The sequence below is a fragment of the Lepidothrix coronata genome, unplaced genomic scaffold (genome assembly GCF_001604755.1).
Source record: "Lepidothrix coronata isolate B3197 unplaced genomic scaffold, Lepidothrix_coronata-1.0 Scaffold9, whole genome shotgun sequence".
Lineage (NCBI taxonomy): Eukaryota > Metazoa > Chordata > Aves > Passeriformes > Pipridae > Lepidothrix > Lepidothrix coronata.
Genome location: NW_016690189.1, coordinates 7,420,491 through 7,445,930, shown reverse-complemented (window position 1 = coordinate 7,445,930; position 25,440 = coordinate 7,420,491). Strand labels below are relative to the sequence as shown.

The 25,440-nt window shown below is 37.9% G+C and overlaps 1 protein-coding gene across 2 annotated transcripts in view; it reads left to right on the top strand.

Annotated features, from left to right (window-relative positions):
- EEA1 (early endosome antigen 1) overlaps nt 1-25,440 on the top strand; it is a 73,760-nt gene that overhangs the window by 17,870 nt on the left and 30,450 nt on the right. For both annotated transcript variants that reach the window (XM_017804424.1, XM_017804422.1), the window contains 10 exons: nt 4,169-4,296; nt 8,070-8,124; nt 8,261-8,326; nt 9,142-9,181; nt 9,980-10,087; nt 10,171-10,292; nt 11,987-12,142; nt 16,517-16,633; nt 20,069-20,407; nt 24,664-24,813. In XM_017804424.1, coding sequence (XP_017659913.1) covers nt 4,169-4,296; nt 8,070-8,124; nt 8,261-8,326; nt 9,142-9,181; nt 9,980-10,087; nt 10,171-10,292; nt 11,987-12,142; nt 16,517-16,633; nt 20,069-20,407; nt 24,664-24,813 — 1,281 coding nt within the window. The remainder of the gene's footprint in view (nt 1-4,168; nt 4,297-8,069; nt 8,125-8,260; nt 8,327-9,141; nt 9,182-9,979; nt 10,088-10,170; nt 10,293-11,986; nt 12,143-16,516; nt 16,634-20,068; nt 20,408-24,663; nt 24,814-25,440) is intronic.

Genomic DNA, 25,440 nt, shown 5'->3' with positions numbered 1-25,440 from the left:
TTTTGCCTTATAACTCAAGCTGAGGCAAGATAATTTCCTACAAAACCTCTATATAGCAATTTTTGTTCTACTCCACGTGTGTTTTGGAGTCTTTGCACTGAGGAAGGCCTGTCCCACTATGAACAGTGTGGTGCTGTGGTGATGCTTGATACTGGGCAGAGCTCATAGGCTTCCACCTGAAAGAGAAACATTTCCTTGGGATTGCAGAATTGCAATTTGAAGTTTAGCATCTCACTCATTCTCGTTGGAATGCCTTGACCTCTGGGCCAGGGGCTATTAGAGCATTAAGTTGTGCGCTGACTCCTAGTTGCTTGTTTGTGCACGTATATGGGGTTTTGGGTTGAACGCCTTTTCTTTTTACTATTCTTGCTTGGTATTGCTTCAGAAATTCTGTGGTGATCTCAAGAACTCTTTCCTGATAAAAACTAGTGTATGTGGTTTTATTTTTTTTTTCTGTTAACTGACAGGCATCTGTAAAAATCTTTGAATTCAATAAATTGTCATTTCCTCATAGAAAGATGATCTCTTTCTAAAAATAAAACCCAAGTAATCATCATTTAACTTCTTTTAGGCTCTTTTCTCCCTGTATAAAGTGAAAGATAAAGCTCAGCTAGAAAAATCAGTTAGGGAATTATGAGTGCAGCATTGAAGGGGCTGTAAGTGATATCTTTGCCTTTATTAAACGAAGAATATGAAGTGCCTTTCACTTCTCTGTGGCTGTGCTTTATGCAAAGTAATTCCTAAGTGCATGTTAAAAGGAAACCTACCAAAATACAAGATACATTGCTCTCATGCTTGCTTCTTCTGTAAAGGAGTCTGTAAGGGATGCACGTGCAGTCTTATTGGAAAGGATGCCTCAGCTCCTTCCCCCCAGGCTGTGATGACCAGTATTACATCTCATGGTTGTAGGTACAGAATCTCCTCTTTATCCAGGACAGGCATGGTCCCAAAGTAGGAATATATTGCACTTGATATAAATTGCTGCAAACTGACAGAAATGTTCACAAAATTTAAGCATCTCAGACTGTCAGGTTTCTTCCCCTCTTCCTTCTCACACACTTGTCTTTAGAATAGTAAAATATGCTTTTGCACATGTTTGCAAAGTTCATCTCAAGATGATACTGAGAGATACTTTTATGGCTGTATTTAATTTTTTTTTAAGAGAGAAAATAAGTGACCCACCAATCCAATTTTCCAAACAAGATTGTCACCTGGCACTGATAGTTGCAGGCCCAAGAAATCTTTACACTTCTGCCTGTTACTGCCTGGTGCCTAGGAAGATCCTGATGATTCTGATTTTCTTACTCTAAAGAGAACTGAATTATTGCTGCTAACATCAGAGTTGACATTGATTATTATCGGCCTATGAGATGCTGCTGAGTTCTGGGTTCGTGCAGTTTAAGGCTCTGATGTGTGAACAGTGGTGCCTTGAGCTGTAGGAACCTGTGTTCCTGCCCACTCCATCTCTGTACAGAAAGGATGACATTTTCTGTGGTGAGGATGCCCTGTTGCAGAAGGGTGACACCTTACTCTGTTAAAGCTTGTATGTTAGACCTCTATAAAAAGCAGCATTAGATTAAGGCTGCGTGCGAGAGCTGTAACCCAGTGCTGACTGCAACAGCTGAGGCCAGCCGTGATCATGGCTGTGCTGGTGGAGAGGCAGGGACTGGTGGCTGATGCACTCTTTATCCCTGCCTGTGTGAGAGGAAGGCAGTTTCTAGCATCGAGGAGGAGGTTTTGTTCATTCTTCCCTGTTCTGCTGATGAGAGCAATGCCTGCCTCCTGAGAGCTCCCATCCACCCTGCAAGCTCCCAACTACACATGTTCCCAGAGTTCTGCTTTGCCTCTGGCCCCTTGTCCTTGTGGACCTTGCCTTCAGATCTGCCTGCCTGCCTGAAAAATCTTGGCTGGCTTTGCCTAATAATTGAGATGAACGATTGCTGTCCCTATGGGCTAATTGCACATGTAATCTATTCTTTCCTCTTCTCCAGGCCTCCTCTTTCCACAGAATAAACCCCAACCACAATAAAACCACAAAAAAAAAATCCAAGCAGAGAAACAGATTTTGCGGTTTAAATGAAAAGCAATGAAGGGCAAAAGGAAACAGAGGCCAGAGTGATTTTCTGCATTCATTCTTTCTGGATACACTTACTGATGCTATGAGGAATATTTGCTTTTCTCTGTGAGCAGCAGACCTTCACATCACTGGGAAACTAAACACAATTCTGAGAACTGCTTGGTAGCATTTCATCCCAAAAGGATGCTCTTGCACTGTCATTTTATGAGACTGATTGCTTTCTGACTGACATACTAGGAAAAAAACCCATGTCCTTATTTTGTGACCCCTCCTATCATTCCTTGCCATTGCTGTATGCCAGGAAACTGCTCTGGTTCTTTCACTCAGAGTGACTGTCACTGGCATCGTATGCTAATTCTATCAGATAAACATTACTGGGTGCCTAGTAGCTAAACAAGTTTTCTGTAGCCATTTTGGCATGTGTATCTGTATCTGAGTTAACTTGGTTTAATCTGCAGTGAAACTGTGCTGATCAACTCTGCAAAATGGTTGTTAAGGCTAAATGCCTGTCATCTGCTTAGGAAGGCGTATTTGTTTTGTTTGGTCTATCAGTCTTCAATATGATATGTGGTGAACTTGATAAGCAACTGTATTTAGTAATTAATTTCCGAAACACTAAATAAATAATAGAAGTTATAAAGGCCCTGTTCAGAGCTCCAGTCATGTTTGACTGGCTGAACATGATAGTTTTCCCAGGTTAAATCCATGTAAGTTTGGTTGTTGAATTCTTGGTGACTAGTGAAACAAAACACTATGAATGTCAAGTTAAAAAATGAGTGCTATTGTGGTTGTCAACATACACATTCAGTATGTTCACTTTGTGCTAATATTTAAAGTTTTGTGTCTTGTCTATTAACATCCAAATGCTAAGTTAAGAGCAGAAAAGGAGTGTCAGAACTCTTCGTGTGTCCTTCATAAATCGTATGGGAGCCTAGATTAAGTGAAGTGTGATAATCCCACTCTTGTTTTGGATAATGGAGAGCCTTAGTTTAGCGTTGGAGTGTGCTACCGTTTGTAGTGGCATAATGGACTTAAGGATAACACATAAATGTAGAAATGTGTATCTGAAGTGAATTAAAGAAACAGAGGGGCTTAAAAACATTGAAGAAACAGCGACCTCACTTACAAGAGGTTCTCTTTGCACAGCTTGGAATTACAGGAAGCCTTTAATGTGAGACTCAATTTTTTACTCTCACTCTGAAAGGTTTTAGTGTTGCTACCATGTTGTGTATGGGCTGAAGTGTAAATGGGAATTTGGGTCGGAGTTGACCTGATAACCAAATGAGCAAGGAACCAGGACAAAGTCCAGCAGTCAACACCAGATGTAATAAATTGTAAAAAATGAGGTGGATGGTACTTCTGATAAGTGGCAGCTTGGATGCTCCAAAAATGTTTAGAAATACATAAAGAGGTACTCTTTTCATTTGTCTGTGGGCTAGTGGGTAGAACAAGGGCATCGATCTGCTAAATTTCCACTCTGGTAAGCTTGCAGGATATATACTGGAAAGAAAATGGATGATTTCTGATTCTTGAGCTTGTAGAAATCTGATTTTCTTGAGGTGGTATTTATCTGAATTGGATTTACTAATTAATTCCATGCAAGGTAAAATGTGGTTCTGTCTTCTGACCCATATTAAAATCAGTAGTTTCAATATGGTAACAGTGCTTTAGAGTGGGTTTTTATATCTCCCTTTTAAAGACCAAACTCCAAATGCTACCTTCTCTTTGGAAGAAGAATGTGATTTTATGAAAAGTTGTATGGAAAACTGTTTTGTTGGGGGAGAAGAAATTGTAGAGTAGTCCTTCTGAAATGACTTCTAAAGAAAGTTTTATTGCTAGTATGTAATGCTGTTGGGGAAAAAAACCTCACTGAATAATGAGATATGACTTTTGTAGCCATTTTCTAACTTTTTAATTGCCAAAACTGTTATCAGAGCATGAAAGAATTAGTATGAATCTTAAAAATTGCATTTGCTACTTTTTAGATGCGCAAACAAAATTTACAGTTTTGTGTAAAAGTAAGATGGAAAAAAAAATTGCATCTCACATCTTTTTTTTTTTTGTTTGTTTTTCTTTTCCTTTTTATGATAGGGCTTTATTTGTCCTCTTTGTATGAAGTCTCATGGATCAGCTGAGGAGCTGTTCAAACACTATGAAGCAGTTCATAATTCTGGCATTGATTCAACTCATGGAGGGGAAAGTCATCTGTCACCGGAAAGGTGAAACAGTACTCATTTGTGCATGTGCTTTTGTATCAGTGTGGAGCTGCTTCTAATTACACTGAAGGCTGTATTTATTTGAACACTTACTTATGTAGTCAACTATTTAATGTTCATGCCCTATTTTTCCAACTAGAATTAAAAAGCAGCTTGAAACTTACATTGTCTGATATGGATCTGAAAATAAATGAAAATCAGATAGACATGTTCATGATATTAATTAAGTCACCTGTTTCTGATGCAGCTGACAATGCAATATTACAGACCAGAATGATTTTTACAAGTGTGGCAGAAAAACTAAAGGTTCCTTCTAACTTCTGACATAGAGCTGAAATATCATCATTTGAGGGTGAGGGAGGACAACCCTAAAGATAGAGAAGAAACTCGATTTTGTCCCTGGGTAGATAGGGTACTTACTGGGTAATTACAACATCAGTATTTGCCTAAATAGTTTCCCTTATTACCTAGTTATTTGCAAATCTGAGAAGTTTCTAATCTGCCTTCTGTGTTTCAGAAACTCCATGCTGTTCTTTAGAAATCTTCTCTAATTTATTTTATTTAATTGTTTGGTCAAAACTGTATTGTTAAATATATCCCTAGGAAGCATATCAGGTGGTTTTATTTTTGAGAGCAGTGGTATGTAGCAGGAACTGATAACGTGAAACCTTCTCTGGAAATGTTTTACTAAGTAGTCTACCTGTGTTGGTTTGGGAAGGTTTCTCTTGGGGGTAAAATTTACATAAGTTTCCTTTTGCTTCCTGCTAGTTCTTTTTCTGTTCATTGCTTGTTTTGCACGGTTGTAAATAACAGTCCATGGTGCTGTTTTGTGACACTCCCCCAGACTTTTTCTCAGTTTTTACATAGGAGGTCAGAGTGGGCAGGACAGAGGTACACATCACACAGCCCTGTGGCTTCTGCTGATGCTGGGAAGTAGACAGTTCAAATATTTCGTCACTAGCAGAAATGTGACCCAAAATGATAATTACATTGTAAGAAATACCTATATTTATGTAACTAACTCAAGAGAGGGTGTTTCTTTGGTGATAATAGAATGTGGAAGGTGACATATTTCAGTTGTTTATCCAGATGCAGATCCATATCTCCCCAGTATTGTGCAGAGCTGGCAAGCCAGTAGGAGCCAGCATGAGCAGAAGTCTTGTCTTCATGCGTGGATGGCTCCTTCCTTGTGGGTAGCTGCCTTCTCTGTCAGCTGCTGCAACAAAAGAAATCAGAATTAGACCTTTGGTGGGGTACTAGTGGAGTCATACTGGGTTTCTGATGTGCACATTTATTCAAGAATGAATATTTCTTCTTTGTCCAGTTTCAGCCTTTTTGGAGTAATACAACTTAGACCTGAGGTGATAGTTTAGTAGGATAATAGCATTCACATGGGGGAATTATTGGTCATAACTATATTGTTTATATAGTTTATGAAATATGTACTTTTTGTTTTTATGCTTGCAAGTTTCCAATGTCAACCAGATGTTGGCTGGTGAAATTTATATTTTTTTTTCCTGGCTCTTGACAGTTTAAGGACAAGTGGTTTTGTTTACTCTCACATAATTGGAAAAGTGGACAAGGTCAGGGAGTTTTAATAGAGTGAAGGGAATCTGGTGAGAGCCATTGTGTAACACATGAGCTATATTTTCCCATTAGTGTGGCATTCTTTATTGCTTCTCAGTTGTATGCTTTCTTGAGAAAACTCTCATTCAACATAAACATGTTTTTCCAAGACTTGGAAGTCCATATTAAATATTGCAACCTGCAGCAGGGAGCCACTCCATTAGCTCTCAATGACTGAAGCTTACGTGTAATTCATAGGACCAAGACTGGGAGTGAAATTCCCTAGTTAGTCAATAGGGAAAGTAAGTTAGTATGAATTACATCGTGTCCTCTTCCTCCCACTCCCCGATTAACTACCATGATTAAGTGCCGAAAGTAAATCATGTAACTCCCCCCAGTGCAATTCAGCAAGGCCATCAGTACTCAATCCTAGGACAGAGGCACTAGTGGGGAACAGAGTGGAGCATAAGGAAAAGGTAGTAAGGATTTGCTGGATGGAAGGCTCAGATGTGCTGAGAGGAGGAAGGGATTGTAACACCCCTAGCAGAAAAGAAGGTTTGGTGAGGATTTGGAGACAGGAAGAAAAGCAAAGTTACAGTATCTGTAGTGATCCCTGACACTAATTATCACCCATTTATTTTCCACTGGTCAGTTAAACTGAATTTAGGTTTCATCTTAAAACTGTCAAGCAAAATCTTGTGGGGGATATCAAGGCAACTTCTGTAAGGGTTCTCATATTACAAACTCTTTCTTTTCCTTCTCCTCCCCTCCTACTTCCCCTCTACTACAAACTAGTTTTATACGACTCAAACCCTTTAATCTGCTACAAAGACCAGAACATCTTAAATGCTTTCGTATTGCAGTTCTGGAATATATTCAGCCCGATTTCAATATCGTTTGTTTCACCTGCCTGAGACGCTGTTTATAATCTTAGATGTGAATATTATCTGATTCACTTACTCCTACCGGTGAGAAAGCTGCTCCCTCTTCTCCACCCACAACCAGTGTATCGGTTTTGGATTACAGCTACACCTGCCTCAGTAAAGTTGTATTTGTAAACCTCTAGTGAATGTATCACACTGGCAGAATAATGTGTACATAACAAAATTTTCTTCTGGAAAAAATAAATCTCCCAATATCCTATGTTTGTTTTGTTGTTAAAATTGGTCCGCCTTGGATTTCTTGCTCTGCTGGTTCAAGTGCATGCATTTCACTTGCTATTTGATGATCCTGACTTGCTGTTAATAGGCTAATGTGGATTGAATCTATTTGTTACCAGTTTAGCTAAGAAATAGCTTGCTTTTGGTATTTGTTTTCCTCCTAAGTATGAGATAACTTAAAAGAACATCTGTGGAGGAGGGGTAATGCAACACAGCAGCAATAAAATTGTGTGATATAAAACTGAGAGAATTTGTTGGCACTGGCACCAACATATTCTGTGTGTTGCCACTGTGCAAAAAATAAGAAAGAGTATTTTTCCATTATATTAATGGCACTTGTATTCTGGATTTGGAGTGGCTGTATCTCAGTAATGCAACATTATCCTTGTATGTATTGTTGTGCAATTCTGTAAGGAGACTTGTGATTTTGAAGGGTGCTGTGTGAATCAATTAGTAACAGTTGTAGCTATGGATCTTGGCTGGAGGCTTGAGTATGAAATTTGAGAATTTAAATTTCTTGGGCTTTAAATATTCAGACCATTAAATAAATGTGTCTGCCGGGCATACCAAATTGCCATGTGGATGAAAAATTACATAACTGCATATTTTAGAAGGGGTAAGATAGCACGTTGTCACTTACCAATATTTCTTGACATGATATGGGAAGTAAAGGAGAATAAATCTGTCCTTTTTGTAAAGAGGCATGCAAAACAGTTAAATGTTCCAGTGCACAGCTTTTTTACTCTGAACTCATGTGGCTGAACTGATGCACTGATTTAGATTTACATTCTCTTTTCGTGAGACCTTTTTTGTATCTTTATCCAGTTAATATGTTTAGCATTTTTCAAGTGATATGCAAAGTGATATTAATCTGGTTTGTTCCAAGTTTCAAAAAAATCTAAAAATACCTATTCATAATTATGTAAGTTATATTTAGGTAGTACATGGCTATCAGTCCAGTTACTTAACGCACATTATAACCTGTATGTAATTGACAAAATATAACCACTTTGTATTCATTTTCTCCACTCTGTGGATATATTTATTCAGAGATGAAGTATCACTGCTCCGACAAGAAGTCCAAGACTTGCAAGCTTCGCTGAAGGTTGGAAATGTATTTTACTTGCACTTGGTTCTTTGTTTCAAATTGCAAAGTGTTCCACTGTCCTAAGCAACCGAATTTATAGTTCTCTCTTCCCATCTTCTTTTTTTTGTTTTTTTGTTGTTATATTCCCCCCCAGGAGGAGAGGTGGTATTCAGAAGAGCTGAAGAAAGAACTAGAGAAATTGCAGGGGCAGCGGCAGCAAGTAATTGCTTTAAAATACTTGAAGCAGGTTTATCATCAGCATTGACATTGAAGATTAATACCATTTTTGTAAGGCACGTGGCCTGATTTAGTTAGTTCTGTAATTTAAATATTGACATGTTCTTGGTAAAACAAAGCTAGTTATCTCTCCACAATGTAACTGTATTTATAAATGTGAAGAACGAAGTCTATTCTGATTCCTCCATGCTACTCACTACAAATTCAGTTCATACTTCTCCTTCTGTTAGGCTTATTGAGAACTTAGATTATTAAATAAAATAAATTGAATGTGGTGTTTCGTCGTTTATGAGAAAGGGCAGTCTTTCTTATAAGAACTTTTGGAAAACAGCAGTGGGATTTTATAGGTATCCAGATGAGCTCAATAAACAAGGCAAGACAAATTGTGGTCTGTTGTGCCCTAAAGGAAGCTCTCACTTCTTTTATTACTATGAGCTATTTAGATACTGGATAGTTACAAACCTCAGAAATTGCTTTCTGACTGAATGCCTTCTCAGAATGCACTTAAAGATATCTGTAAGCTCTGTTTTTAGGGCAGATTTCTATAATGAGGAAAGGGAGGGGGAGGGGATTGTTACTGGAATTTTGCAAGTGGAAACCTTAATAGTGTAGTGATATATGAAATGAAAAGTCTTTTCCAGTCTTCTAGATATAACTGTTTAAAATCAGGTATTTTTATACTGTGCAGTATTTGAGCACAGAAGTACTTTCCCTGTCTTTTCCAAAAACTGGATGAACTTTGGAAGTAGTAGTTTTTATTCTTACTGTCTAATGGTGCATTTATTCTGTTTTCTTAAGGATTCTAAGTCTGATGGATTGACAACAGCTACATCTACAGGTGGCTAACATTTTATTATATTAACTTCTGCACTGTTTTGGAATTTCTTTTGGTGTAGCTTAGGTATAATAGCACTTTTGGTACATTAAAGAGCTAGAAAGCTGTAATGGTACAATTACCAGCAAAAAAAAAGTTCATTGTAAGAGCTGTCAAGAGCTATCTATCTTAAGCAGTAGTCTGGGGAAATGTTCCAGAGGCTCAGGGTTCGAAATTTCTAAAAGCAAGGCAAGAGTTCTCTGGACTCTGACAGCAGTACTCATGAGTCATTTTGAACAGCTTTTTAATCACTATATATTCAAGCGCTCAGATATTTAAACCATAGCATTTGTCAGGAGTGGTTTTGTTTAGTGTTTTTCTTACTCATTGCTATCAAAGAAAACAATTCAATTTGTTTTTATTTTGCAGACCATTAATTTTTGCTCTATGTTTTTCTCCACGGGGCACTCATAGAATAACGTTTTCCCTATGTGTACATAAACTATTTGACCAATATTGATTAAAACTTTTAATCACAATTCAGGGCTTGGAATTCAGCAGCATGTTGCAGTGATCTGAAGGGCTGTTTGTGACCAGTGAAAACCAATATGTACTTAATCCTGCAGAGCACTCAACTAGTGACAGGTTCCAGCATCATGCTTGTAGATATTTAACTTCAGTAAAGTTGTTCACTTTGCTAAATTGATTGGACGTTAAGGGATTTTGGAGTACGTATTTACCTGTTGTGGTTAGTCATGGGCATGAGGAACTGTATTGTCCTAGCTCTTCTAGAAAATAATACTGTTCTTTTTATGGAAATAGAATCATTAGAACGGCAACTAGAAGAGATCCAAGTAGAAAATTTTAACATTAAGCAAATGAAAGACTTATTTGAGCAAAAGGCGGCACAACTGGCCACTGAAATTGTGGGTAAGTACATTAATATGAGATCTGATTCTGTTCTTTACTTGTGCAACTTGTGCAAGGGATTTATTCAACTTCCTTCTTACTAGATCTTAAATCAAAGTATGATGAAGAAATCAGCCTTCGGGAAAGTGCAGAACAGAAAGTGACAAACCTGAGACAAGAACTTCAGAAAGAGAGAAGTACAGTGGAAGACTTAAAGACAGAGCTGGTATTCACATCATATTAATGTTTTTTTATTTTCAAGTCAAGGGAGGGGTATACTTAAATGCTTGTAAACACAGTTTTAAAGCAGTTAAACTCTGTTGTACTAGGATATGTCTCCTTGTGGTCTGAAAAAGTTCGAAACACCATTGTTTCTGATCTGTTTCACTGATCTACATTTTCAGTGTTTTTCTAGTGAGAAACTATATGTTTTTTCTGTCATATTTTAGAATTTACCCTTCATTATGTTATAGTCTGCTTGTCCAATCATAGAATCATAGAATCAAATGGGTTGGAAAAGACCTCTGAGATCATCAAGTCCAACCCTTGATCCAACACCACTGTGGTTACTAGACCATGGCACTAAGTACCACACCCAGTCTCATCTTAAAAACCTCCAGGGATGGTGAATCCACCACCTCCCTGGGCAGCCCATTCCAGTGTCTGATTGCTCTCTCTGTAAAATATTTCTTCCTAATATCCAACCTAAACCTCCCCTGGCACAGCTTAAGACTGTGATGCTCTACTGTTTAGCATTTTTGCAGGGTATTACACATATAGGTGTGCTGTGCAGACCTGTACTTGGAGCACGCTATTGCTGATTTCCAAATCTTTAGATCACCCTTTTTCCATGAGGTTATGCTTTGGCTGTCCTTGGACAGCTACATTTGTAAGAAGTGCTCAGAGAGGTGTTTTGTGACATGGTGGCTGAAAGACTGGCAGCTGTCATCATCATGCCTATGTTAATCTTGTCCCTCTTGTGCTTGGCTGATAGTAGCGATGTGTGTGTATTGTAGGATTTTGGCTCCTGTTGACTTTTATATACAGCCATGGCTCCAGGGAGCAGTCCCAGTGACTCAGCAAGTTGGGCCACTTCTAAACAAGTAGTGAAAAGAAGTTCCTAGTTTTACCCACTAAGCTACTGCTTAGACTCTGGAGGACAGTAGGACTTGTTTATCCCCTTCTTTCCTGTAGCTGAGTGCCCTGAAGGGCTTCTTGGCCATTCCCAGATGCTGGACCTATCCATTCCTCTCTGTTCAGTTGTTTCTTGTCTTCCCTTTTCCTTCTGCATTCTTATCCTTTTCCTGTACCTTTTCTCTTCTAGAGATGCCAGCACTCCTTTTCTCTGCTTTCTTCAGTGCTCATAGTTGCCTTCTGTCTCCTTTCCCTCCATAGCGCTTCATGTTGAGGGATGTTATGGTGCTTTAGATGCGATTACCAACAGATTTTACCTGTGGGTTTGGTATGAGGCATATCTGATGGTATCTTCCAGACATTTCCTTCGGCTGCCCTTTTGTTTTCTGTTCTTGTGATTTTCTGAAACAGTTCTGAAAGAATGAGGCAGTATCCTGTATCTGACCATCTACATACATAAAAATTACAGAAATTTAATCTTTGGGACATTTTTCTATTTGTCAGATTTGGTTGAAATCAATCAAAAAGTTCAAAGTTTAGCAGGCAAAAACGGAAAACCAGCTCTTAAGTCCTGTTTCCTTTGGGAGTGATAAGTACTTCTCTGTGGTTTTGTTCTGGGTTTTCTTATCTCTTTTTTTTCTTTTTTTTTTTTTTCTCAGCCTAACTGTAATACTGTGTATGTCATCTTGTCTGTAAATTGATGATTTGATAGATTTTTAGAAATTATATTGACACTGGAAGCATGTCTGCCAACATTTTGTTGCTCACTGCTATTCAATTTTTCAGCTACAAAGGCCTGGTGTGGAAGATGTGGCAGTTCTGAAAAAGGAGCTGGTACAAGTTCAGACGCTGATGGATAGAATGACTCTGGAACGTGAAAGAGAATCTGAAAAACTGAAAGATGAGTGCAAGCACTTGCAGGCAGAGCAGGCTAACTCTGAGGTAATAATCATACCTAAAGATGTGTGTTCTAGCTTTGTCATGATTATCATATGAAAATGGAATATATTGCTTAATCATAACGAAAAACTCTTTTTCTTAATTGAATCTTCTCATTTATCAAATAGACAGTAAATTGCATAATTCTGTCAATATTTAATCTCCAAAAGCCCTCATGCTTTTTATTGCAAAACCTGTTTTTGGCATAAAATGTTATTACGAGATCCCAATAGCAGTGGAAAAAACCCAGTGGAACTGTGTTCTTTCTACAGGGAGAGAGAAATAGAGCAATACCTGTGTGATTCAAAGGCTTGTTTCTCTTACTGTGCTCCATGTGGATAAAAGCAGTTGTTACTGAAAATGGTGGGTTTGGTTACTGTTTGAGTTGATGTGCCTGCAAATGGATGCGAGGCTGTTAAAATACATTAAAAAAAGATTAACACAAGATGGATGATAATTTCAATATGCTTATAGGACGTATGTAATTCTTGAACTTACACAAGATTTAAACATCTCAATGGATATTGTAAACTGATTTTCATTCTTTTTTCCTTGTTTTTCCTTTCAGAGGGGAGGCCTTTTTACACCTATTAATTAATGGAGGAATATTTTTGTGTGTAAGGGAAAAATTTGTTGTGTGCACATATACCCCCACCTGCCTCTCTGACAGACGTAATGTCAAGAAATCCTAATAAACATACAGTATCACAAAAAAGGCTTTTATCTAACCTATAATTTATTCTATTTAGGAGTTGATAAATCCATAACTCTCTTGCTAGGTGTTGTTGCACCTCACTGGTGGGTTGGTTGATACAGTTTTACTGGTGGATGACTTGACAGTGTTAAAATCTTCACAGAAGACTGTCAGCTGTGTTTGAGACTTTTTAATTTTGCCCCCTAGCTCTTCTGTTGTCCCCTACCAATGCAGCAATGCCAGCAAAACTTGTCAGTGCAGAACTGTGGTCCCTTTTAAAATGGGGTCCTTGCAAAATTCTCCAGCTTACATGCGGGAATGCCTAGGGTTTCTCTAGGACTCCTAGTATTCTCTGTCCTGTTGAGATTTGTGGATATGAAGAATTTCTGACGTACTTTATTTTGGGGTTTCATGTGCTCTAGATTTCAGAACTGAAGTTTTAACTTTCTATTTCTTCATTTGCACTGTAGAGCTTTAGAGAAATATTGCTGGGTATTATTCCAAACTCTTTTCTGTCTCTCCCCCCAACAGGTATGTTTAGCTATAGGAATTATACAGTTTGCACAGCATGTACAATACAGTATGTACAATATGTACAGTATTGTACTAAACATGAATCTACCATTGTTTTCAAGTTAAAATTATGTATGCCAAGCGCTTCATCAGATGTGAAAAAGGAATATCAAGTTGGCATTATGAATATAATGTAGTATGTGGTCATGTAAGTTGCTGCATAATTGTAATTTGGTTTTAACTGTGAGATCCCACAACTATGCTGCAGAATTCAAGTTTCATTTCAGAATACTGTCTTTTTAGTCTTTTTGTAGTTTTGGATATTTAATTTTCATGTGAAGACAAAATGACAGTGACATGGGCATAACAAAAACCTTTCATCTTAAAAACATTTTCACAGAAGCATGAATTTCTCCTGTTCCCCCAAATTAGGTATATTTAAGTTTTGACATAAACAGCCGTTTTAAAATGTAGCTGTCAAGTGCAGCCTTTAACACGAAAAAAGACAAAAAAGCTTTTTCAGTCCCCTGGAAGTGTAACAGCAGATGAGGGAGAAGGCTGTGTGATGCCCCTAGCTATTATGGTGTATCATATAAGAAGTCTTAGATGTATGGAAGGATTACAAACTACATTGCAGCAGTTATGGTAGTATCATATAGCTGTGTAGTATCATCAGAATGTAGGGTGAACCAGAGAAGACCAAGTTGCTGTGTGACATAACATGGTAAGCAGTGGCGGTCTGGTTCTTCTCAGAAGTGTTATTGTCTGCTTAATTTCAGCATATGGTGACAATAGCCTAAGACATGTTCAAAATAAATGTCGATGTGAAGTGACAGGTTAGACTTTTTAAGAAAATAAAAATTACTCAAAGTCATAGTAGTGAAAACTTTTCTACTCTTCTTAAAATGTCCCGCACACAGATGGGTGAACACATCATGTGGGGGAGCAATTGTCTCGGGTCGAGCACAGAGGGTAATAGTGAATGGGGGTGACATCAGACTGGCGACCTGTCACTAGTGAGGTTCCACAGGGCTCCATCTTGTTCCCAGTGCTCTTCATCATCTTCATAAATGACTTGGATGCCAGACTGCAATGGATACTAAGCAGGTTTGGAGACAATACAAAACTGGGAGGAGCTATTGACTCCCTCAAAGGCAGGGAGGCCCTGCAGAGAGACCTCGACAAATTAGAGGACTGGGCAATCACCGTATGAAATTCAACAAGGGGAAGCGCTGGATTCTATACCTGGGATGGGGCAACCCTGGATGTTCATACAGACTGGGGAATGAGATGCTGGAAAGTAGTGCCACGGAAAGGGACCTTGGGGTCCTGGTCAACAGCAAGTTGAATCTGAGTCAGCAGTGCCCTGGCAGCCTGGAGGGCCAGCCGTGTCCTGGGGGGCATCAGGCAAAGCATCGCCAGCCGGTTAAGGGAGGGGATTGTCCTGTTCTGCTCTGCACTGGGGCGGCCTCACCTTGAATATTGTGTGCAGTTTTGGGCATTGCAATGTAAGAAAGATATTAAGCTCTTAGAGAGTGTCCAAAGGAGGTCAGTGAAGATGGTGAAGGGCCTTGAGGGGAAGCTGTATGAGGAGCAGCTGAGGCCACTTGGTCTATTCAGCCTGGAGAAGAGGAGACTGAGGGGAGACCTCATTGCAGTCTACAACTTCCTTGTGAGGGGAAGAGGAGGGGCAGGCACTGATTTCTTCTTGTTGGTTTCCAGCCCCCCCTTCCCCTAAGCAAAGACATTAGAAACACCTGAATATTTTAAAATAAAGTTGAAGAAGTGTGTCTACTAACAGCTTTTGTGACTGCTTATTTCCATCTTTCATAAGCCATTTTATTTTTTCTGCTTTCTAATGCAGACACTTAAATTTAAGGTAAATTTCTTTGGAAAGCATTTTATTCTTGTCACAGATTTCTGTTGTATCAAGATAATTTCAGGACATTGTTAAACAGAAGCATTCCTGATTTTTTTATTGGTTCATTAATCATACAGACAATCAACAGGACAATATCAGGAATGAATATTTATCCAGGATGTATTCCCGTGTTAAGAATAGAATGTGGGATGGACTTAATGAATTGTGAAAGAGAAATGAATCTTTATGCATATAAATTATGATTCTAGTTGGAAAAGCTGCAGTGATGTCCTTCATAAGCTTCTGCACGTTTTCTGAATTATATTCTCTCGGTGTGAAATATCCATACTCTGTTTTTTGATAACATCCTGGAATGTTTATCTGACAAAGACAGATCCTAGGGTGTGTTTTAACTAACATCTCTGTTACAAAACAACTTTGTAAATCACAGCATTACAGAAAGTCCATTAATAACTATATGTAGTCATATAATGTGTTCGTATGTTCTCCTTGGTGTTCCTTTTTCTGTAAGAAGGTTGTAAATAGTATTTGTGTTGTCTTCTGTTCTGCTTTAGTTCATTCTTGAATTCTGTATTTGTGGTGAAATCTGTGGTTACAAGAACAATAGGCAGAAAAACTTATTTAAAAAGGTCACTATTATATAGTGTATTTGAAATGAATGCACTAATACACAGCATGCTTTAGGGCAGCCATGCCCTAAAGTGCTTTTCTTGTTTTCTTCCATCACTATATTCAAATACTGTGCAGTCATTGATATATTCTGTTTTGTACTAGTCCTGTTTAATGGCGTAGTTTTGTTCCTCTGATTATGCTGACCTGCAGTGTTGATCTGTCCAGAAGTCACACACCATGTTTGCATCAAATGTCAGACTTGCTTCTAGTGCCTTTTCCAGTACATTACCCTTACCAGGGTGGCCAAGATTTCGGCCTAGTAACTGCAATAACTTGGAGAAGTTTCACCTTGAGCTAGAACTGTGATAATGATAAATGGATAATCTGTTACAATTTTCATCAGTTTTGAGCTCAACCAGGCATTTGCTATTGGACTGGATCAGGTTTTTGTCTTCTGAAATGGGACATGATTCGAATGAATCTCAGCTGAGAAATTATGCTCAGTGCTACTTCTATGGCTGATGGTGCTCTGAGATTAGTTTACAGGTGACTTTTTTCTTAAGCTGTTTATTTGTATACAAGAAGCTTTTTATTTTGCTACCACACATCTTGCTTTTGTTGGATTATGCATGCAAAGCTTTGTTTTAAATGTGGATTTTTCTGTTTGTCTGTTCAGGCTACCATTAACCAGTTAAGAGCTGAACTTGCCAAAGGACCTCAAGAAATGGCCGTCTATGTTCAGGAGCTGCAAAAACTTCAAAGTTCAGTCAAAGAGCTAGAACAGAAAAACCAGGTGAGAATGCTATTACTTCCTATGCTTGTCAGCTCACATTAAAATGGAAACACATCACACATTGTCTTGGGAAACGCTGAAGACTAACTTTGCTTCGTGATGTTGTAGAAGTTGAGAATTCCTTTTCTGTTTTGCTTAACATGAGGAATACCATAACGTGCAAGCAAATGCTATATTTTAATGGTCTTCATATGCTACAACTGAAGTCCTTTGGGTTGTTATGATTGCAGATTTCTAATTGCTGCAGTTTATGCTTACATATCATTAAGCTGTATTGCCATCTCACACATTAAAAGATAAAAGTAGTACCCTGCGAAATACATTTGCCTAAAAATCATAATTTGAAAGATGTTTTGAGCTCTCTTCATTGGTTTTCCAGTGTCTTAACTTTTAGGCCGTACTCATGTCATGTTTTTCTGGCCATTTATCAGAGTCATAAGTGGTAGAAAATGGAAATAAACTCCAGAAACTTCTTAGCTTATGAATATTTCTTGAGAATTGTTATCAGAGCTCTTTGAGCTTGCTGCATTTTGTATCTGCATTTGTAAGTCATGTATTCTGGGGTAATAAAGGTAAGGGAGGAAAGAAGGCAAGGACAAAGATGTATGCTGCTTTTTGTTGCATGGATGTGTAACATTATGTATGAACACATTACATACATGTATTTACCAGCAACCTTTTCGGTCTTGGAAAACAGGAAAGGACAGGGACAAACAGACTGTATTTAATGTAATCTAATATTAAAGCAATGTTTGCAAAGAATATAAGAAGATGCAATTAAAATTTCGTGAATGAAACTGCCTTTAGTAGGATGACTCTTTGTTTGGCTCACTAAATCAGGGGTGGAACTGAGCTGAGGAGAATTGTCATGCTGTAATTTTCCACAGACCAGCAACAATGAATCAAGCTTTTGGCAGAATTATTGCTATACAGTATAAAGCCCTTTCCTGAGTATATTGCTATTTCATTGGCATTGTGGAGTGAAACAGATTGATGCATAAGAGAATCACCCTTTAAGAAAGAGTCCTCTGCTATGTCAGGTTAATGAAAAACACCACTTCAGGAATAGAAAGAGAAGTGTTAGTGAGCTACTTCTCCTCTTTTCAGATTCAGTGACTTAAAGCAGTTTACAGCTATCTCTTTATGCAGTTTTTTGAAAGATGGTATCCATAAGAATGATGTGCTAGCTAAGGAATCTTGCCCTGGAGGAGTTGTACCTAGAATTGGAAAAGGTAATATTAGCTTCCCATAACAGAAATTGCTTCTGCTTTGAACAGTTTGACATCCTTGAAGAAACTGTCAGGGAGGAAGGAGGAACCATTAATTCAGGATAGAATGTATGTACAATAGATAGAATATAATATATTTGATATATACATCCATTTATAATCCAATTGCAGTGTGGGAAGATATTTCTGTGTGTTGGTGCAGAGTTTATCGAGCTCATGTACAACCTCAAGCAAGCAAGCTTTTTCTTATATTTTCAGGAGCTATACTGAGAAGAACAGGTGACAAGTATATAAGAGCAGTTCTCTGACACCAGGAACTCCCTTTTCTTCATTTTTAAAGCACTGTAATTATGGAGCTTGGCTTGCCTTGTAGAGGCCAGTAAGGGCCTGTAGCCCGGAAGAGACCTAATGTGTAAAACCAGCATAATGCCTGAAGTATAAGACTTGCTGTAATTCTAAACCCATTGCATGGTTGCTTTTTTGGTTTGGTGATTTTTGGTTTTGGTTTGGTTTTTTTCTTTTTGGAATGATTGTGATGCGAATTTACAGGGGAAAATGCACAGTTTACATAGTTTCTAACCTGTTGATGCAACTATTTTGAAATCCGGTCAGTGGTCATGGAGTTTGTGATGCCTGGCCACTCTCACTACTAACATGTATTATGTGTAATTTTCTAAGGACCATTTATAAAAGAAGGGATCAGTGTGGTGTTTCCCTTGTATCTTGTGAGCTTTGAAGGCTCAGGATTCTTTGTTGAGTGCTGTAATATACTGTCATTCCCTGTTTCTTTTCTGTGGAAATCGATGCTCAGGGAAGAGAGGTGGCTTGTGTGTGCTTACCTTAGCTCTAATTTACCCAGCTGTGATGAAGAAGGTTCTGTGATGTGTTGGTATTTCAGGAACACTACTCACTACAAATGTTAATAATCCTGCCTGGTCATTTCTCTTTAATAAAAAAGGGAATTGCAGCTTTATTTTATGTTCTGAGTGTGAAATATATTTTAAAAGCAGTGGAAGCCTTGCCACTGTCTTCAGGAGGGTAAAGATGGATGAAATCTGTATGATTTTTTTGTGCTCTATTCCTGCATTTTTAGGTATGCATATATAAAAATTGCTTACCTTGCAACAAGTCTTATTTTTCAAGAAAATTTCAAAATAAGCTTCTTCAGGGCTAGAATTCAATAGCCAGAGTTTATTCTTGAGCCAGAATTTTTTTCTAAGTTGTATGCTTTAGAAAGTCGTGATGGTGGTTTTTTTGTTTGTTTGTTTTTTGTTTGTTTTGATTTTTGTTTGTTTTGTTTTGGGTTTTTGCTTGTTTGTTTGTTTGTTTTTCTTTTATGACCATAGGGCAGTAATTATATTTCTTCTTACATAGTTTGCTGGAGTTGTCTCTTGCAAGATGGCTTATTTTCTAACTTTTTTAAAATAAATTATTTTATCTTGATTGTAAAATAGAAGTGTCTGTGTATGATTTATAACAACCAATATCATTACAATTTCTTGAAATATGTAAGGAACAAAACTGTTTCACTTACTTAAATATTTTGCACGTTTTTTTTTTTCTGGCAAAACAGAGTTTGTGTCTGTATACTGTGCAGAAGTGTGCTTTTAAGATGCCCAGCATAGCTAGAATTGCAGCACTAGCTGTTTTATCTTTGGAACAGTGTTATTCCAAAGCTGGAGAACTGTTCAAAGTATTGATATATAAGACTGACCTCAGTGTTTGCATTTTTTTCAGGCTGACATGCTAGAATTGTTCTTTATTTTTCTGTATTTTAATTGAAGGAGAACTGGAGAATATAGTAGACACTGAAACTGCAAGAAGAACACCAGCCTTTAAAAAAGTTGTGTGTACTATTTCAGCTTTTACCCAAGAAAATCCAGTTGTAATAACCTTAATTTGAACATTCAGGGAAAGCAAATTAGTCTTCAGGATACAGAAATAGTTTGAGTGGTGTTCTCAGTTAGAGGAAGTGAATTTATGTGAGAGTATGAAAAACACTATTTCCAGTTGAAACTGTGTGCTGTGTGGACTCCAGAAATAACTTGTGTAATACAAGATAGAGGTCAATATTTTATTTAATAATGTTTTTGAGCAAGTTCTTCACTGTTCAGCATCAATACTTAAAAAGAAATTTGAATAGTGCATTGAATAGCTGCAAGCAGAATTGTACTTGACTTGCTGTGTAACACTCTTCTCTTCACAGAGTCTGACTGAGAAGCTGCTGAAGAAAGAACAGGACTACACCCAGCTAGAAGAGAAACACAATGAAGTATCTGTGAGTAAGAAGAACGTGCAGGCAAGTTTTCACCAGAAGGACCTTGACTGCCAACAGCTTCAGGCAAAGCTGTCTGCATCCGAAGCCTCGGTACAGAGATTACAGGCAGAGCTAGATGAGAAGGGGGAAGCAAGCCAAAAACTTAAAGAAGAGTTGTCCGAAGTAGAGACAAAGTACCAGCATCTCAAGGCAGAATGTAAACAGCTCCAGCAGCAGAGGGAGGAAAAAGAGCAGCATGGCCTGCAACTCCAAAGTGAGCTCAGTCAGGTAATGTTCCCTAAGCCTCCTAGACCATCCTATTCGAATGATTCCTTAAGCCATCCCATTGGGGTTTTTTTAAACTACATACATTTTTCTTAAGCACACGCATTTGCATTTCCTTATTTTAAGGAGAGTAATTAACCACTACTTGTATTTGAATAAATATAAAGCTAGCTGGTATTTTAATAAATATAAAATGTTCTTTCTAACGTTGCAGAAAATGAAATACAATTGCCTCTTCCCTTTAGAGAAGTAAAGAAAAGAACAGGCAAAAAGAAGAGGCTGTGATAAGAGTGCAGAAATTCTTTGGTATTTGTTTGATATTGTGTCTGAATCTTTTTAGGAGGTCCAGATTCTTCTCAGGAGGAAAATGAGAGGATAGTTGTAGCCCCTGTGTCATAGTCAAACTGAACAAGATCCACAGTTATAATCACCTTTCAGCACTTTTTTGTCTGGGAAGGCTAATGTCATTTTTGTCTATCTGTAGTATAATTCCCCTGAAAGGGAAATATCTTACTAATTCTGTTCTATCTGGAACTCTTCTTAAAACTATATGATTTTGATTTTAAAGATTTTAAGGTTGAATGAGCATAAACTTTGTAGCTTATTTCTCATGTTTTGATTTGACTTTTTTTTTTACATTAATGGAAGAAGGCTTTAGCTCTTCTGAGACAGGGTTTTTGTTCACTCTTCTTGTCTTAGAGTGTTAAATGAACTCTTCTTTCATACTACAGCTTTTCCGCTTGTCTTTTTTGGTTGATGCATTCCCTGAAATAAAGGAAGTATTGTCAAATGACAGGGAGGGCAACCCAGGATACTGAGTTTGCATGACAAATATGATAACAGACAAATTCTAAGAAGGCAGCAAGGTTAGTTATTCTGGTTGAGAAGGGTAACTGAAGCAATAATGAATTAAGATTATGAGAAAATAAAATTCAGGTACAGTAACAGTTTCATTTCTAGTGGTAATTTACTACTCTATAGGAAGTTTGAGAAAAGTGAGTCTTTTTTTTACTAGACTGATTGGAACTGAACAGTGCTTGATTTGCTTTAAGATTGAGTAGTGAATATAGTGTGAAAAGCTAGGGTAATGTGAAGTCTTGATAATGCTTCCTTAGTGTGTCTCCACAAACAACTTCTCTTTATGTTGCTGATAGCTGTGAGAGCACTCAGAGCATACATCCCCACAAGCAGAACCTGTTGTTCTGCTGGGTCCAATGACTTATAGAAGCAACACTTTGATATATCATTGAGCATAGAGAAACTTGAGGCCAATTGAATTCTGTTTAATCTAGTTTATCTTTTTTGGGGAGTAATGTGTTAGACTGGGGAAATCCTGTCCAGTCCTAAGATGGAAGAAGTAATATCATTTTTGTTAGTATGACGTACTTCATTTTAATCTCCCTAAAGCTTATTTATTTTAAAGAGAATATTACTAATTTTCAACCCTTTGTCAAGTTGAAATATATTAAGTTGCAAGCTCTGTGTGTATAGTTTATCTTGGAAGAAGATATCTGTGACTTAGCAAAACTTTGTTTATGTATATATTACATCCCCAGAGTGACTATCCTTCTCCCATCAGTCTTCTGTCAGGGCAAGGGGAGATAATCATATTAGTTATCTGTTAGGAATCTGCACTTGGTAAAACTGGCTCAGTCTGCCTAGGCAACATGTATGACACTTAAGAAACATAGCCAAGAAGTTGAGCTGAAATCTGGCTTCAGCCTGAGAGGGCGTTTTCAGGAAGAATTTTTGGGGTGGCAAAATCAAGGAGGAGGAAGGTGAGTAAAACATTGCTGAATGAATTGCTATGAAAGGATATGGAGACATGAGACATCCTCTGGTGATACCATTGGGATGGAAGACAGTCTTAAGCAAGAACAAGCTGCTGGACCTCAGGATGTGTTTTAGAATTATATAGTGAAAGAACAGTGGAGGACAAAAAGCCCTTTGTACGTGGTATAAAATAAAAGCCAAGCAGAAACATCTCTTCCTCTCTCTTCCTTTAAAGAAGAGTTCAATTACTATTGTAATGAAAAGACTAAATTTCTCATATTTGTTCACTTAGTACTTCAGCAGAATTATCTTTTTATGCATGTAGTCCAATAGCTTACATTGACACAGTGAATTCTGCTTATGAAGGTATATGTATAGTTGTTTAGTCAAACCACATTTTCAGAGAATCCTTGTCGTCTTCTCAAAATTCGTTTGCACAGGTGCATGTCTGGTTAAGTTTGTATATTTTAGAATCTGGGTGACATGGAGGAAGTGATCTTCACAATGGAAGGAAACTTCAGTGGTAGTGTTGATTCCAGCACAACAATAGGAAGAGGATAACACAAGAAAGTATGGACTCCTTCAGTCTTGAAGAAATGCTAATTGTTATTAAATACTGTTGTTGAGAAAATTTGAATCTAATTGATTGTATCTTTTAAAGTCTAAGTATTTTGTTCATGATTTTTTGCATTCTGTAGCATAGGTTAATCCTGGATTTTATGATTCTGTTTACTTAATCTTAAAGTTCTTCAAAAATGCTTAACCATGACTATAATAAAAGTAACTTGTGTAAAATATTGTTTACTGATTCCCCCCTTTCCAAGTATTTTTTCCTGATATTAACATAGCCATGAATAGTTACAATAGTTATTGTGTTGCACCCTTTCTTCAACAGATTTTTTTTACCTCCAGCTCTTGTTTGTATTTTTAGTGAGGAGGAAGTATTTATAATTTAGCGATTCCTGCAAAAAAAGACAAATGTTCTTGATTACTGGAGGAGAGATTATGATCCCTTTTCTTACCCTGTCCTCCTTCTTCTCCTACATCTTTCTTTACTGTGCAGTCATAGTTAACAATCAGCATCTTGCCCACATGTCAAACAGCTTTTCACTCACAATTTTTGTGGTTGTGGGCAGATAAATAATTTAGCTTAATTTTCTAAGAAAATAAGTCATGGACACATTTATTTCCCTGTCTCCATACCCTTTAACTTTTGCATTATTTGATAACTTGAGCCAAATTTTGACAGATGACCCAAAGGACTTAGAGCATTAGGTCCTTCAGTGTTAAATTCTTGTGGAAACGGGCAGCAGGAGAGAGGCTTATGTTCATGCTTCACCCCCCTTAATGCGTGGGTGGAAGATACAATGGTACCACAACCACTGTTCCTTTTTCTGCTCTTTTAGGCAGTCAGCTGGTCAGAAAGTGGTTGCTTGCAGTGATCAGTAAAATTGGGCTGCCTTTTGCTTCGTTATTACGAGGGATTTGAGGAAAGCATGAGGAAGATGTAGGGATATTGAAAGGAGGACCTGGAGAAGGTGAATGGTTTGAGGGGCTTAGACCTAAATTCATAGGGGAAGCAAGCTTCGTTCATACTGATACCTGTGGAAAGTTCTTGCTGTGCTGCAAGGTCTGATCCATTCTCTGGTTTTGAATTGAGTTAAAAGGTCATTTGTGTGTCCATGAATGTGTTCGTGTAGAAATAGGCAGGAGGTAACTGAGGACCTATAGTGGCAGTTTAAAGTAGAATAAACTGATTTTATGAAGAGAGCTTTTTAGAACAGTGAATTGTAAAAGGTCATCCTTGCACTTTGAAGATGGTGCAGTACTGCTTTTTGATGACTGAAAAAATCACAAGACAGGTTTATGTTCAGCTGGAAGAGCACATCCCTCTACTTTTTGCTGCTGGAATTTACTGTACTGTAAGCCATCAGTTGCTATATACCCTACACTGAGGGTTTGTGTATCTCTTCTCTGCAGAGAATGAATGCCATTGATGTAGCCAGGTCAAGCTAAAAATTAGACTCTTACTGTTCTAGCAGAACAGTATATTGTGGGAGGCAGTGGAGCAAGTAAAGGCACGGTGCTTCAGCCACTAAATCTACAAGAGTGAGGGTGTGAGCTGGATAAGCTGAGATGTCTCTAAGCATCACTATTTTACATGACAGTCCTTATGCCTTTGAAGGATGGCCCTCTTTGTGTTTCTGTTAAGTCTCTGTAACTCCTTTTGAAGGGCTTCTGTAGATAAATGAGGATGTTTCTGGGTCCTTCCAACCTGCTTCTCTTAGTATTTGTTCATACTTGTGCAGCTGATGCTGTTTCTTAACATTTGTGTATCTGAGGTGTATGAAGTTCATACATGACTTCAGGAGCTCTTGTTTTACTCTAGGTTATGAAAACTTTGGTAAAAATTGCACAAAATGAGTCTAAAATACATCAGTGTTGTCTAAAGAATGATTGGAAAAGTGAATGACTCTTTTTTGCAGTTGCACAGTAAACTTCTGGAAACAGAGCGCCAGTTAGGAGAAGCGCATGGGCGGCTCAAGGAGCAGAGGCAGCTGTCCAGTGAGAAAATGATGGACAAAGAGCAGCAGGTGGCTGATCTACAATTAAAACTTTCTCGTGCTGAAGAGCAGGTAGGGGTTTTTATGCAGATTCTATAGTTTGTTCTGGTTCCGGTAGTATGTCTGTACACACAGTTGTGGTGATGTTGCAGTTTATAAAGTTTGTCCTTGTGGGAATTTCATTTGACTAAATCTGTCAAAGTCTTGTGGTAAAATTATCAAAATATGCTTAAATGCCGCTTGTCTTTACAGATTTTTGTAAGGCTAAATGCTCATCAGATGCATTTGTGTTCGTGGTGCTTAACAAAAGAACAAAAGCTGTGCACTTTGCACTCCTGAGCTTTGTCTATGGATGTTGTGAAAAAAATACTTAGGTGCACCTAAGCCCCTATGGGTAGCACTGTGTGTACATATTTTTGTGTGATAAAGCCCTACATGAAAAAAACTGAACATGGCACTGCAGGTCACTGATAGTTAATAATCTGTGTGGAGTGGATGGGCAGAAAATACTTGTTTTATTAATTTTTATTTGTTTTAATGAGTATCTTGTATATGTTGCTGATTTTCTGCTGGCTGTATGGGGATTGGCCAAATATCTGAATGGTATGTTTTCAAAGCTTTATAACTTTTTTGTTGCTAATTTGCAAAGCCTTGACTAGTGTAGAAGTGGAGAGACTGCTAAACTGAAGTTGCTACTAA